The 16898-nt window shown below is 45.4% G+C and overlaps 1 protein-coding gene across 1 annotated transcript in view; it reads right to left on the bottom strand.

Annotated features, from left to right (window-relative positions):
• The window catches only part of LOC138453240 (b(0,+)-type amino acid transporter 1-like), a 321037-nt gene that overhangs the window by 80153 nt on the left and 223986 nt on the right, over positions 1 to 16898 (bottom strand). The window contains exon 5 of the mRNA XM_069605898.1: positions 11238 to 11325. Within this exon, the coding sequence (XP_069461999.1) occupies positions 11238 to 11325 (88 nt within the window). The remainder of the gene's footprint in view (positions 1 to 11237; positions 11326 to 16898) is intronic.

Below are 16898 nucleotides of genomic sequence, written 5' to 3'. Positions count from 1 at the left end.
TAAGGAGTCAGCATAGAGAACCTCCCCCTCCCTCCCCCCTGTACTGGGCTGATGCCCAAGGAGGCCTGTAATGCCGCATCTGGCCGTCGATCGATCAGTCATCGACGCTGTGGGGTCAGGAGCCGTTGAGTGGATGAGCAGTAGTGCGGCGAGGCAAACAATAAAGGAAAGGAAGAAATTCTAACAATATAACTTTAGTAAATCAAAGGCATCAGCCTAGAAGAGAACTCCGCATTTGCGACCGACTTCGATGGCGGAAAAAAACAATCTGAGAGACCTCAACGCGTGAAGGACCATGGGTACAGTACATGTCACACTAGGCATAGTATTTCTAATCACACCCTGTCAACGTCCGTTTTTGAGTTTCAAAAACAAATCTTGTTATGCTCCGCGACTTCCACTAGATGTCAGACTATGCAGCGCATGTGATTAAGCAGATCCACAAGCTCCAGAAATATTTATTTTTGCAATTTTGTAATTATTGGAATCTGTAAAATGTACATATTTCAAATGCAGAATTCCAAATAAATTCAAAATAATGTACTTTTTTAAATTCTTAGTAGCATAAACAGATATGTGTCTGCCATTTGCACCAGCTATGTGCTCAAGGTTCTGCTAACAATTTATTTTTTCTGCATCTCAATTTGATACTGTATTCTATTTCTGTCATTATAATGGATTTCATATTTACTTTCAAGGTTCACTTTATTACAGTTAATATTTTAATATTTACTCACCACTTTCTTTATTACTTATTTTTAATTGCCCAATATTGCCCTTTGTACCATAATTAGGCGATAAAGCCTGAGGTGGAGGGTCAAACAGGCAGGTATTGTCCTGTCAGCATTAGGTTAATGACTCAAGTGAAGCCAGGGCCATTTCTGAGGGCTGAGCGTGGTTAGGAAACCCTGGGTAACATCTGGGTGCTTTTCCTCAAGCCTCAGTGAAGGCTGCATTTTAATTTGAGCTCTGAATACTGTCTGCATTCTTTGAATCACTAGAAAAATATATTTTTCCAGTCTGCAGTATTTCAAGGATTGTTTTGAATAAAGCGCCTGATAACGTTGCAGGAGTCGAAAGCACACTATGGGCCTCATTACGACCCTGGCGGTAAGTTACCGCCAGGGCCGTGACTTTACCGCCATGGTGCTAACTACGTTAACGCCATGGCGGTAAGGGGATTTACCGCCCCATTCCGACCTTGGCGGGGCGGTAAATCCCCAATCCCCATTTACCCTTCCCATTCCCATTTTTGCCCCATAGGGCATAATGGGAGTGGGGAAGGCGTTAATTACGCCACCGTAAATTACGGTGGCGTAATTAACACCAAGTTCCCTTACCGCCATGGTTTTTTACACCCGCTAAAAGCAGGTGTAAAAACCGCCATGGCGGAAAGGGAACTCGTAATTGGCGGTAAGGGGTCGGCGCAGCTAACGCTGGCGCTAACCCCTTACCGCCAGGGTCGTAATGAGGCCCTATGTTGTCTTTCGCGCTCCCATGAGAAAGAGGTCTCTTGGAGTTTTCCATCTGACATTTCGGCCAAGTGCCAGTGGATGCTTGCAACAGGTGAACTTTCTGGAAAAGTACTATCCTGTATTTGTGGGAGGTTTAAATTGGAGAGCACCGGATTAGGCTGACAGAGAAAAGCTTCTGTGCTGGCAAAGGGTGGACTCATCTTTTCCTTCCAGTCCCGTTCTGAAGACTCTCTCTCTGCCAACCTTGTCTGGAAGCTGTCCAGTGAAGCTTTTGGCAAAAATGAGGTGGCCAGCTGTGCCAACGGTGAAGTATACTATATAATTTGCTTTTCTTTCTTGTTGTATTATGTATGTTTTAATAAACGGCCACAAGGAGCCATTTTATCTAGCACAGCGTGTGTGTGTGAATTCTTGCCTTTCAAGCGTACTATGTTTTCTATTCAGTGTATTGGGGAGAAGAATAATGACTATAATGACTACATTTAGGGAAAATCCCGGCCCCACTTTACAAAGTGACAGGAAAGAAAAATGAATTTGAATGGGGCAAGGAGCAGCAGAGAGCATTTGATTAAGGCAAAGGGCACAGTGCAGCATGTGCTCGATTTGTGGCCTTTGAAGTAAGGAGGAGTGGAGTTGAATGTATCTGTACAAGAAAATTATGCTAACTGGAGTCTGTGGCAGAAGCAAGACAATGAGCGAGTTCCCTTGCGATTTTGGAGATGGAAATTACCTGAAGCAGGTTATAAATACACTCCATTTGAAAAGCAATTGCTAGAATGCTATTGGGCTCTTATTGATACAGAACAATTGACAGTGGGTCATGATGTACTGATTAGACCCGAAATCTCAATTATGCCGTGGATGTTGAGCTCTCCTAGGACACACAGAATAGGACACCCGCAAGAGGCAAATATCATCAAATGGAAATGGTAGATTCAAGACAGCAAAATCAGGAAAGGGTGGGGTTGCAAAATTACATGAGCAAGTGGCTCATATACCACCCATAGATTACATACCACAGGAAGTGATTGAAGTACACAAGTCTCCAGTGAAAGTGAAATGGGGAGTGTTTTATGGATATCTGACGGTGGAGCAGACAGAGCATGCCTGGTTTACTGATGGCTCTGCTTGCTATGTAGCAACTGAGCGTTACTGGAAAGCAGTGTCATATAATCCCAAGACAAAAAAGATCTTAACAACGTCAGGGAAAGGAAAGAGCAGTCAGTTTGCAGAACTCTATGCAGTCTATCAAGCTTTGAAACAAGAAACATCTGGTCAATGTCATTTGTACACAGATTCATGGTCAGTGGCAGAGGGGCTAGCTGTGTGGCTCTCAACATGGCAAAAGAATGGGTGGAAAATTCATTCAAAAGAATTGTGGCGAAAAGAACTGTGGCAGGACATATGGGAAATGCTATCACAAAGTGAAGTAACAGTGTATCATGTGGATGCACACTGTGCTACTGACTCATTAGAATGTTGGTTTAATTCTGTTGCAGATGAACACAGCAAGATTTCATCTGTGGATGCAGAGGCTATGTCATAGCGTCAGGCAGAGACCAAGTAGTTTTAGTTATGGAGGCTGGCAAGGAGAAATGGGACTATGTGCAAGCTGATAAATGTTATTTAAGGGAATGATTATCAACACTGATATGTTCTTTCTGGATTTACTTTACAGATTAAGTGGCTGGCTGGTGTACTTGTAAGTTTAAATGGACTCCATTTCATTTGGAAGAGTCAAATGACATACTGCAAAATCAAAAAGCGCCATCTGCGTGGCAAAGCAATATGAATCTGATGCTGAGGATTGAGGTTAGTGAGTCACTTGATGCCAACACTGACATATCAGCCACAGCAGGCACGAAGAAACAGATTTGCAAAGCACTGAGGATAAAACAAGTACAAGCTGCCCACACGGAGAACATATGGATGTACCTTGCACTTGAAGTTCTTAACATCACCTACTTTTGTTTATCGAATGCACATAATGCTATGGACCTACTGACAACATGTCTGGTAGCGGTGCCAATGCCTGCTTCAACTGTGAGACACATTTTCAGAATCACTCATAATTAGTCCTTAGTGGAGGACAATGATGTCTGACAGTCGTTTACTGTTTATGAAAACTTTAAATTTTGCCCAGAGACCAACCAAAAAAGGAAGAACTTGACCAAAGTTTTAACTTACAACATTACCCAAGGTGATGTCTGCGTTAACTTGTCAGCCAGAAGAGGTTGGCAAAGGTCAGCAATTGAATATAACCAAAGAAATTAACCGGACTGTGTTTGAGGAACAATTGTGTTCACATACTCCAAACAGATGCACCAACGCTGACAACACATGATCTGTAATCATACAGTTGTAGCTGCTAATCATTTGAACCACGTAAAACTTCCATTAGGATGGCTTTTTTCATGCTGCAATAGAACGTTCACTTACATGCCAGCTAACATCTCTGGAGTACCATGTGCAATTTCACGACTAGCCCTTATGTTGTGTCCCTTGCCGCCAGTACTACCTAGAGTTAAAAGGTCAATTTTTGAATTTATAGGGCTAACCCTGGATTGTGATTCGAATGTGCATTTCTTGTCCGACTCTGAAGCCCTAGCTCTTGCATGTCCATTGGTGGGAGTTTGGGGATTAGCTGCTGGGAGCTATAATACTTTGATTAAGTTAGGATGTTTAGTAGTGAACGGGTTAAATCATACCTCTCAATTCTTAGAAGAATTATCTCTGGATAGCAAAGTTATGAGAAAAGCAGTTTTGCAGAATAGAGCTGCTATTGATTATTTGTTATTGAAACATAATTTATGTCATGATGCATTTGAATTAATGTGTTGCTTTAATATGAGTGACAATTCCCAATCTGTGCAAAACCACATCCAAAATGTGAAGGATTTGACAAAGCAAGTAACATCTTTGGATACTGGGAATTGGTGGGACTGGGTGTTTTCCTGGATTCCAAATATTGGAGAAACTTTGCGTTATGCTTTTGCTTACTTTTTTAGAATTTTTATGATTTGTATTCTTTGGGTTTTTTTCAATGCATTTCTAGTTTAGTTATAATGCTCCGTCGGTTTCAGAAGCCGACTTTAGTGCTACTGAGTTATGGAAGTCAAATGTCCATCGGTGGAATGTAAAGCTTTCAAAAAATGTAATATCTTTGACTAAAACATGGAGTCTAATTGAAATGCATCCTGGGTGCAGTAGTGGACATTTTCCTCAAGCCTCAGTGAAGGCTGCATTTTAATGTGAGCTCTGAATACTGTCTGCATTCTTTGAATCACTCGAAAAATATATTTTTCCAGTCTGCAGTATTTCAGGGATTGTTTTGAATAAAGCGCCTGATAACGTTGCAGGAGCCGAAAGCAAACTATGTTGTCTTTCGTGCTTCCATGAGAATGAGGCCTTTTGGAGTTCACCATTTCACTTTTGAGGCAAATGCCAGTGAATGCGTGCAACAGGTGAACCTTCTGCAAAAGTACTATCATGTATTTGTGGGAGGTTTAAATTGGAGAGCACTGTATTAGGCTGACAGAGAAAAGCTTCTGTGCTGGGAAAGGGTGTACGCATCTTTTCCTTCCGGTCCCATTGTGAAGATTCTCTCTGCCGACCTGCTCTAGAAGCTGTCCAATGAAGATTTTGGTGAGATGAGGTGGTCAGCTGTGCCAACTGTAAAGTATATTATCACATTTTCTTTTTTTTTTGTTGGTATTATGTATTTTTTAATAAACAGCCATAAAAAGCCCTTTTATCTTGCTGATTATGTGTGTGTGAATTCTTGCCTTTCAAGAGTACAATGTTTTCCATTTAGTGTATTGGGAAGAAGAAGAAGTTCTATATCCATGCACTTTATGGAAAGCAAAACAGTGCTACGGACCACTATTGTGAGGGAATAAAAGACAAATAAGATGTCTGCCATGGAAATGGCAGCCGTGGGCCTCAGACAGAGCCCTTTTTCCATTTCCATGGCAGTGTTCTGGGGTGGCTAGGAGTAGACATGGGTACAATAAGACGCTGAGAAAGTGAGGTGACACTGACCGGGAAAGGTAAATTAATCTTTAATTGTTTTTATGAAGGAATTTGATGCAGGGGAGAGTTTAGCAGGTGTCAGGCTGCCAGGGCTGGACTGGCCCATCGGCCAATCGGCCCGTGGCCGATACGTTCTGAGGCCCTGGGGGCCGGTTTGCTGTGTGTGGGCCGGTGTGCTGGCTGGCTTGCACGGCGCACAGCGTGTGCATTCATTAAAGAGAGGTAACACGCGAGTGTTGCCTTTCTTTGGTGAATGCACTGGCCTGGTGGTGCCCTGGGCTCTGGGCCGATCCGCTGACAGTGTGGCGCCAGTTGTTGCAAATGCAGTGGGTCACGGCAAGGGGAGCGGCTCCTGGGCCAGGAGCCGCTCCTTTTGTTGCGATTCATTGCATTTGCAATGGCAGGTTGTTGGGGGCTGGGCCGGTCATGTGAGTTCCTGAAGTCTTCCTGGTGCTGAGAGGGCTGAGCCTGATTGACCCAACGGCCATTCAGCCCGTGGCTGCTGGACCGAAATCATGGATGAGGCACTGGGCCTGGGGCCGGTTGCTGAAGCCCACGCCTGGGCCCGCAGTCGGCGGACGTAAGTTACACATTTCTTTTTTTTTATTTTTTTTTACTGGCTGGTGTGATTTCCAATACGCCAATCATGCAGTGTTAATAAGTAATGCTGGTGCGCACAGAGTAGTCCTCCATTACGTGTTTGTGATCAGAGGGAATCGTCATGAGGATTTTCAAAATGTGACCGACTATTTCTTATGGCCTATTTGGCGTGGCCTGGCTGACCCAGAGTCATGGCAGGACAGGACACAGAAAATAAATAGTGCCCTCGGCTGCACAATTAACACAAGCCCGGCAATTACTAATGTAACACGTTTCACTGTTAGTACTTGCGTTCTTAAACATACGTTTGTAGACAATTGAAATCGGGATTGGTGGGGGGGTGGGTCGGGGAGTTAGTACTTGCATGTCAGTGGAGGGATCGGAAGATTAGGGGGTTCAGACCGCTCATTCTCACTGCAGTTATTAGGTGTGTGTGGTTTCAGATATGAAGGGGAGAGTTAATTGCTTGTAACGTTGCGAGTGCACTAGAATAGTCTCTTTTGAATGTGTAAAGAAGTTAGCTTCCCCCACACCAGGAAGTGTCCCCCCCACACATTCTGTGATGTTAGCGCCCCTCCCAATGTTTGAAAGGTTAGCCCCAGCTCTCCCGACGAAATGTTAGTGTAGATGCACCCCTGCCTAGTCCTACTCTGTATTTCCAATTGCATGCTGGAACTTGTAGTTTGTTTTTTCCCATTGTAAGGAATAGCCTACAAGTCCCAGCATGCAGTGGGGAACAGAAACAGGATTGGCTCGAGGAGTCAGACATGTATGTGGGCAACTTGGCAGCTATGCGAGTTCAGGGAGTAGGGTCTGCATGAAGAGTTGCGTGAATGTGGCACTCTCCAATCAGGGTGTCAACAGTGAAGTCCCTTAATGTGCGCATGCGGGGCTGGCTATGCAGGAAGCTTTGCATAGATTGCAAGGGAACATGAAGGCCCTGACTCGGTGCTAGGGGAGTGAAGGTACGCTGACAGGGGGCGAGGTCTGTTGCTGCCCCAGGTGCCCTTGTGTTCGGTTGTGTGAGTGTCCACACGCAGTCTGTGAGATTGTGTGCCTCGATAGCCCTCTGCACAGATGACTCGGGTGTGTAACCATTTTGATGATTGTGAACTTTCCGCCTCTCCTGTCCTCTGTGCCCTACACTGCTTTTCAAATGCAAAATACAACATTAATATTATCACGTTTATCAGAAGTGTGCCATGACACACCCTTCCTGCTTCTAAGCGCTGTAATAATAGGCGTTACATTATCATGAAATCTAACCCTCAGAATCAAGGCATTACCAACAGCCGGCTCGATAAATGGCTGGTAAGACAGCACAGCAGGTTTCAGTGCTTGCTGCTGAGATGGGTGTGTTCTGCCGGTTCCAATCCTGCCAGGGTCCACTCAGCCTTTCATCCTTCTGAGGTCGCCAAATGCACACTAATTGCAGTTGGCTAATATTGATTGTTTATAAAAGTGTTCTATTTAAAGCGCCTCGGTGAGAGTGCTATGAAAAGAACAGATTATTCTTATGATAAATGCCTAAGTGTTGAATAATGTCACCATCTTGCATTAGTGTCGCTGCTGTGTGACTCCGTTTCAGGCAGGCCAATATAAGCATAATTTCGAAAGGTTTCCTTGCTTCCTTGAGAGATATATGCATCGCCCTTTTCACTATGCTGTGTGTGAAGCAGGATGATACTGGGTATGCATGGATGGGCAGGATAGCGCTGTAATGCAGCTTGCGGGGAACAAAAATGAGGATGTTTGCAATATAGATTCCTTGCCTAAGTCCCTTCCTTGGACAGGACGCCTGGGGTGCCTGTCCCTGCCACCCTCAAGCACTTTAGGCGTTTTCTTTATGGATAAACCACTGTGGATTTTGTGATTTTAGAAAAGGTGTAATGCGTGTGTGTGTTGCGAGGGGTGGGGGAATGCATGCAGCAGGGACAGCACTGGATGAGCAACTATGCAGGACCTCTTTTTCCAGTATTCATATTTATAATTTGAGGTAGATCGATATGCTCAAAATCACACATTGTTTATTGCAGGCACCGGGATTAGAACCCGGGCTTGCCCACTATTTCACATCTTCTCGACAGAGTTTCTAGAATTCTGCAGTGCTTTCAGCAAAACATTTCTCTTAGAACATTTTCAAAGGCACACATTTTTCCTAGCATGGTTAGGTTCGCAGCCAAAGTCGGTGGCATAGTTTCCAAGGAGGCATAAAAGTCAGACGCCAGTCTCCCTGGGGACGGTACCGGTGACCACACGATAATTCATGATTTGAATGACATCATGGCCCTGAATGAGTTCCGGAGAGATCCCGCCTGTCTGCAGAGGGATGTTGCGATGATTTATGGCAAAGCCGAGACAGTATTTTATGGTCAGATGGAATTAGTGTCTCATCAGACAGAGGGATCCCCCTCCCCGTATGGGTGAGGTTAAACCCAATGATTTAATGTTCTCCATTGATTCCCGGTTTTAAATCCACAGGAGAGGCACAGGTGTATGCGTTACTTAAGGGGATTTGATGACAGACAGTGTAATCGTCAGTCACTGTGTGAAACACATTAGTAAAGTTGGTTCCCAGTTTAATGCAATAAAAAATAAATAATTGAGGACGAGAAGAGAATGTCATTAGTATATGGCAAGAAACCATCTGGGACATTTTAAAGGCATTTCAGATTGGTTTGCTTAGGCTGAAAGGATGGGCCAATAGATGACATTTCACCTCAATATGACACAATATTACAGCACGTGCTAGACTCCATGCATGTGGTCTTAAAAGGTGTGGTGGTTCTTTTCCACCAAAAGATGCCACGATCTCAAACCACCATGCACAGGGCATAAACCTGGCATCAGGGTGGCAAGGGATTTAACAGTAAGGAGGTGGTCTGTGATGGCCATCCGCAAAGGGGAACAGCTTTGAAAAGCAGTTGCCATGTTTGCCCAGGGGATCTGTGATTCCATTACCAAGGTCAGTGGATCCACAGTGGAAGAGAGGAGCATAGCAGGCATTTTGTTTTCAATAGAAACATGTTTGTATCACGCCATCATTTCCTGCTTCAGAGCAGGAAAAGGGAAAAGGGAAAGGGGTGCAAAAAACTAAATGCAGAAGATCTCCTCAGGAAGGGAGGCTTCACTTGTAGATTTCCAATTTCCTTATTTAAATAGACCGAGGAGCACTGGCAGGTGTTTAGGTCTCTTTGTAATCTTAGGTGTTTGGGAAGCAGGCGGGCTGGGGCAGGAGTTTTTTCCCAAAGAAATTGAGTTGATGTTAGGGGGATCTACACCCACACCTTTATTTTTTTTTCCTCAACAGCTTTATTTATTACCACAAGGCAGACAGACAGATAATTGACATACAATGTTCCAAAGCAATACAGAGTTTGACTGAGTAACAGCAGATTCCTCTAATCCCTACCTCTAATCTAACAACCCAATATCTGCCACCCCCTCCACCCTTTCCCCACACCCAGACTCAACATCAGTAGTCCACAAGATCTACACACGTATGATAAGCGTATCCATCGGTAGCATATTAATACCATATTAAAACCAGTGATTACTCTGATGTGAAATATTGTGCCCTGGGACATGTCTAAAGTGTTTTGCGAAGGCAGTTGCTCTTCCCTCCAAACTAGAGGATGAATGAGGTTGACTACCACAAGACAACAGTTGCCCACCTGCCCAGGCGCTTTATAAAATCTTGCGTGCTACAAACCAAGTGTCCAGCAAAGCCATTTTGAAAAGTTGGCCACCCTATTGCAAAGGACAATTTATCCAGGTGTGAGCTTTTGGCATAGCATTTTCTGTAAAGTCGTGAATTGATGCGATTCAGGGATTATGGTTTGAGGGCCACTTTTTTGAGGCGAGGGGTGGGCCACTTTTTTGAGGTGAGGGGTGGGCCACTTTTTTTCGGACGTCCGGGCCTATTTCATGTCCCAGTCCGACCCTGCAGGCTGCATGAGATGAGTTGAGGAAGGGCCCAAATCATAAACAGCTTGCTCGGTAGACACGCTTATTGGCTAGGTAATAACAGCGTTCTCAGCAATGTGAATGCTTGCATCCAGCCCTATGCAACTGCAACTCCGTACTTGATGTACTTAAAGGTGACTTCATATACATTTCTAACAGCAATATGCAACTTGCATTTTTTGGCAGTGAATTATTTTAATTACATGAAATATACTTTTTGTACTATATGATAATGTGGAGAGTGTTTTTGTACTGCTATTACATGATTTATGTGAGCTTTTTTCTTTTTCCCCCTATCCCACATTATAATGGGCTCTCATTATTTTAAGGATAGTAAAGTCTCAAATGTTAGATTTCTATCCAATTAATTATCCTTAAATATATATTGTCAATTTTTTGGAAGATAACTTGGCTTGCATACTTCCTCCACTTCTAATGAATAGATGGTATTCAGGGATAAAATTATACCTCAATATAATATATCGTTGACCACTGGAATTGAGAGCAAACAACTTGAAATCTTGAAAACTATATGTCAACTCATGTAAATTACTGGAGACTACAATTCTTGAGGGGCCCTGTTGATTTGTGGATGTCCTGCTGCATGAGTCCGGATCCCTCACCAGTCTCATGACAAACTCTACCCCCAGCACCTCATCCAACCCTCTACTAAACTCTTGCAACCATACAATTCATTCACTCACGTTAGTGACCCAGAGGGTCTAGTGTATTTAACAGACTCCTACCCAGTCCTTCTTCTATGAACAACCATTTCACTTCATTATTTCACAAATGATGGGCTCCCCTTATGGCTAACCTGTATCAATATATATATATAACCCTCACCAAAGGGCACAGTTTTCATATCGGCTCATCGGTCATGGTTACCTCCGCCTTGCACTCACCAACACCATAGGTTTTCCGCATTTGCCTTCCCACTATCTAACACTGCCCCATCCACTATTTCTTACAGAGCCATTTGTGGTGAGACCAATATATTTGGCAGCAGGATGTTATATAAGAACACTTACCTCACCTTACCTTGGTTTCAGCACACAAGAGCACACAGATTCGAAACAAATTACCTTTTTACCTTGACATCTCATCAAAGGTAAATTGACAGAAAGATGCATATATCATCTCTTGCAATGTTGCTGTACCTACCTTGTAAGGTCTTGGGAGATCAGGCTTCTTAATTTTTAAGTACAGGAGACCAGAAATAGTTATACCATAGAAAAACCAGGCTGTAAAACTACACAGGAAAGCAAAAAATTAATAAGCACGAAAATGAAACCAGCATCAAACAAAAAATGGTTCATCATATGCACTTGGGGTGTTGCGAGTGAGAAGAAGCAGATGTTTTACTGTAATGCTAAATCACATTTAGTACTCATTAAATAGCATATACTTGAGGACATCAACCAATAGAGAGCATTGCTAGACCAGACCCTCCATCCTCAGCCTTAGTGAAAGGTCTGGAATGGATGAACATGTTCACTACATATTTGCATAACATGGATTTCTGGGTGATTCGAGTTCAACCAAACATTTTTTCATTTCCAGAGAGCGATGGCTCACTGTTCTGTGTTGCCCTCTTGGGCAGCTAGACATGTTTACTTTTTCCAAAGTCCTCTATGACTCACACAGTAGAAATAGAAAATTACTACTTCTTGCATGGGACAGGTGTGATCCATTTTCCCCCAAGTGTCCCTTGAATAATCACGAGTCATCTACAGTTTTACAAAGAGATCCATACATATCCACAAGCACAGGACTACTCACGGACCACCTCAGAACACATCATCTAAATTCAGGGATTAACGAACAAAGCAATCAAAAGGCCAAATTATGTACTGTATACTCACACACCATCATACATTTAACCAATGACAAAATCAAATGAGCTGGCAATCAGCTGAGTTTAAAATCAATGGGCAACATTTATAAATACATCCAAAACCTCACACACTTACAAAAATGAGGAATTACTAAAAAAAGATAAGGGTAGATGTTACCTATGTACTGTACAGCTTACTAAGAGATGGACAATCAGCTCATTAGATGCAACAAGGATGTAACAACAATTCACTCACAACAGTAAACAGCACATTGACCACTGGAGCATTAAGAGTATCAATCAAAAACAACACGGCGCCTGACTCGCCCATGCCGGGCGCAGCGCGGGCTGAAACCGAGGCTGAGCCTCATTTGCATCAGCGGTAACCGCCGGCAGGCGGATTACGCCGGCGGCCAGCTCCAAGGCCACTCTAAGGCCTGTTGAGAGCCTGTGTACCCCCTCATTCCACTCTTCCTCACCGTGGGGCGAGGGCAGGAGCCCCCCCAGCACCCCCAGCCCAGCAGAGGAACCACGCGTCGACCAGGAACAGGACAGGGCCTGCCTGACCCTGTCCCCACACGGCGCCTGACTCGCCCATGCCGGGCGCAGCGCGGGCTGAAACCGAGGCTGAGCCTCATTTGCATCAGGGGTAACCGCCGGCAGGCGGATTACGCCGGCGGCCAGCTCCAAGGCCACTCTAAGGCCTGTTGAGAGCCTGTTTGGAGCATCAGGAGCCAGGGGCCACGGACCTTTAATCTTTTGTGAGTAGTGGGAACACCTTCAGTCTATACTATTGTGCTTTCTGGTATGCCCTCTGCTACTCCGCACCCATAAACATTTGAACTCGGTTTCTTTAACTGTTTGCTACATATGCTCATGCTTCCAACGCCGCCGCCTCTATGCATTACTGTTGCCACCTCTTTAATAGTACAGGCATCCTCAGCCCTTAGTGCTCCATGCCTCATGACTGCTATTTGGGCCGTGCCCTATGGTCGCTAACGTACCACCGCAACTGTGTTGTGCCCTATGGTCGCCCAGACCCCACTTGCACTGTGTTGTGCCCTATGGTCGCCCAGACCCCACTTGCATTGTGTTGTGCCCTATGGTCGCTTAGACCCCACTTGCATTGTGTTGTGCCCTATGGTCGCCCAGACCCCACTTGCACTGTGTTGTGCCCTATGGTCGCCCAGACCCCACTTGCATTGTGTTGTGCCCTATGGTCGCTTAGACCTCATTCGCATTGTGTTGTGCCCTATGGTCGCCCAGCCCCCACTTGCATTGTGTTGTGCCCTATGGTCGCCTAGACCCCACTTGCATTGTGTTGTGCCCTATGGTCGCCCAGACCCCACTTGCATTGTGTTGTGCCCTATGGTCGCTTAGACCTCATTCGCATTGTGTTGTGCCCTATGGTCGCCCAGACCCCACTTGCATTGTGTTGTGCCCTATGGTCGCCTAGACCCCACTTGCATTGTGTTGTGCCCTATGGTCGCCCAGACCCCACTTGCATTGTGTTGTGCCCTATGGTCGCTTAGACCTCATTCGCATTGTGTTGTGCCCTATGGTCGCCCAGACCCCACTCGCATTGTGTTGTGCCCTATGGTCGCTTAGACCTCATTCGCATTGTGTTGTGCCCTATGGTCGCCTAGACCCCACTTGCATTGTGTTGTGCCCTATGGTCGCCTAGACCTCATTCGCATTGTGTTGTGCCCTACCTATAACGCCCATGCCCCCTTCACGCCACTCCCCTGTATATTACCTTAGCCCCAGCATGCTACTCTGCCTGACTGCGATCATGTTCCCTTTCTGTGTCATGCAAAGTAACATACCCTGCACTGGCAACAGTTACCTAGCCTATAATAATGGCTTAGTCAGACCCGCCTGCCCAAGACACCACCCGATCACCTGCCCTACACCATTCCTGCCCACCACACTAGCCTTCCCCCCGGATACCAAGTCCGCCCTTCCCACCCATAGACATGCACACGTTCCGCATGTCGCAGCTAACACACACCTAGCTGTCTATAAGCAGAACCCCATCAACACGAGAGCATCTTGCCCTACCATTGACTACAACACCTCTACATTAGCTAACCTAACCAACTCCCGTAACACTACCCTCATCCCCTCTGATCGGAATTCTAGACTTGGCGCCAGAACCCACCACAGACCTAGCAAAGGCCCTACCAAATCACTCAATAAGATCAACCCTCGCACTGTAACACCCATCAACACTATCCATCCCAGTCTCAAAGGAGCTCTCCTAAATGTCAGATCATTAGTCGCCCATGCCTCAGAAGTCGCTGACATTATTCTAACAAACAACCTGGACTTCCTTGCGGTAACCGAAACATGGCTGCACGATGCTGCAGGTCCATCTCTTACCCTAGCCATACCTGATAACTACACCATCCTTAGAGCAGATAGACCGAACGCTCGAGGTGGCGGCGTAGCTATCATCTTTAAGTCCACGCTTGACATCAGACTATCCTCTGCTCCCCCACTCAAATCCTGTGAACACATTACAGTCAAATTTCAAACCTCCCCTAAAAGTACTATTACGCTGCACTTAATTTACCGACCCCCGGGCCCTCCTGGCTCATTTGAGGAAGACATCACTTCACTAGTTGCTGAAAGTTCCAAACCATCAGCACAATTGATTATACTCGGAGACTTTAACCTTGGGTTTAACGACCCCCTAGACACCTCAGCCACTGCCCTGGCCTTGGCATTAGAGGAGCATGGCCTCCAACAACTTTGCTCCAAACCCACCCACTCGAAAGGCAGAATCCTTGACTGGATAACTACCCTTAACTGCAACATTACTACGAAAGATCCCACACAACTTATCTGGACTGACCACCACCTCCTCCCGTTTGACATTCTTACCAGCAACTCAGCACATAAAAGGCCTATCATGGCACCTGCCTGCCCTACTAGGAAAAAGAGCAATATCACAGCGGAAGCCCTAATACCTCTGGTGATCCCCACTTTAAACGCACTACCCGCCACAACGGACTTGAACCAACTGGTCAACGCCTACAATGAGTCCATGGCCAAAGCCATTGACATCATTGCCCCACTGAAACTGCAAAGGAATACCCAAAGCGCACCTGAACACATGGTTCACCCCGGAGCTCAAAACCCTGCGTCAACAAAAAAACAAACTTGAAGCACTCTGGAAATTAGTGCCTTCTATAAATAACAGAACCAATCTCACCAACATCTCCACCCTCTACAAAAATGAGATTATACGGGCCAAGAAAGAATCTCTCAATACTAGGATCTCCCAGGCAAGCTCCAGTACTAAGGAGCTCTTTAACATACTAAAGGAATTAGAAAACCCCATTACCCCCACTGACTCTTGCACTAAGGATAAACCCTGGTGCACAGGGATCCAGAATGCCCTTGCTAACAAAATCTCAGGGCTCCAAACTAAAATCAACAACAAACGACAACAACTCACTCTCGATCCCACCTCCTTCCCCACGCCCCCTCCACCTACTGCCACTAATTCAGGCTTCACCTTCAAAAAGGTATCCATATTGGAGGTTCAGAAAATTATAGCATCCCTTAAACCATCGAATTGCAAGGGGGACAGCTGCCCCGCACAGATCATAAAAGATGCAGCTAGGGATCTCTCCCCATTTATCACCAAATTAATAAACCTGTCCTTCGCCAACAACATGGTCCCCAGCAATCTGAAACAGTCCTGGGTCCTACCGCTACTAAAAAAAACTACTCTCAACCCTGACATCCCCACGAACTACAGACCCATTACCACCGTCCCATTCCTACTAAAAATCTTGGATAGAGTGGCCTATTTACAAATCCAGGACTACCTTGAGGCCAATCACCTACTAGGAACTCGCCAATCTGGCTTTCGACCACAACACGGGACAGAAACGGCCCTTGTTGATCTCAAATGCCAGATAGACGAACTCAAAGACAAAAACAAGGCTGCCATCCTTCTACTCCTTGACCTCTCCGCTGCCTTCGACCTGGTCGACCATAAAATCCTGTGCAACCATTTATCTCTGGCAGCACACTTCTCCCACTCTGCAGTCACATGGATCCAATCCTTCCTGGACAACAGAACCATGCGGGTCTTCTCCCCCCTAGCAGCGGCTGACCCCATCCCCATCACCTGCGGTGTCCCACAAGGATCTTGTGTCTCACCTACCCTTTACAATATTTTCACCAAGCCCTTATTCGACAAGCTGGACAATCTGGGTGTCACCTATACTAACTACGCAGATGACACCCAGATACTCCTCACCTTATCAGGCAACTACAACAAGGACGCCAAATGGATCAACAAAGTCTTTTCCATCATTCAGGCATGGATGGCCACACATGGCCTATGCCTGAATGATGACAAGACTGAATTGCTTCTTGTCGGCTCACCGAACACTATCAGTAAACTCTGTCCCGGCTACACTAGCTTCACTATTGACGGTAACACCATACCCATTGCCAAGAGCGTAAAAACCCTCGGTTTCTACCTAGACACGAACATCAACCTAGCTAAACAAATCAACATGACCGCCTCAGCCACTGCCTACACCGGTAAACTTATCAGGGCCTGCAGACCACTGATCTCCCCTAGCAACTGTCTCATCCTAGCCAGAGCACTCATTCAATCTAAACTGGATTACTGTAATAGCCTCTATGTAGGTGCCAACAAAACAGTAATCAATAAATTGCAAGTTTTACAAAATAACGCACTCCGTGCCGCCCTCAATATTCCTAGAAGGGAACACATCTCCGCCACCAGAACTGCCTGCAAATGGTTGTCCATCCAACAGAAAATTGATTTGAAAACCATATGCCTTACTTACAAAGCCCTCAATCATCTTGCCCCACCCTACCTCTCGAACAAATTTACACTTAGACAGAACACCAGAACCACCAGATCGTCCAACTCATTACAACTAACAGTTCCCAAATACTCCCTCAAAAGAGCTGGAGGATCCAGCTTCCCAACCCTG

The sequence above is a fragment of the Ambystoma mexicanum genome, chromosome 4p (assembly GCF_040938575.1).
Source record: "Ambystoma mexicanum isolate Mex_15411 chromosome 4p, UKY_AmexF1_1, whole genome shotgun sequence".
NCBI classification, from domain to species: Eukaryota; Metazoa; Chordata; class Amphibia; order Caudata; family Ambystomatidae; genus Ambystoma; species Ambystoma mexicanum.
The sequence above is the reverse complement of the archived record's forward strand: the minus strand, read 5'-3'. Positions and strand labels throughout refer to the sequence as shown.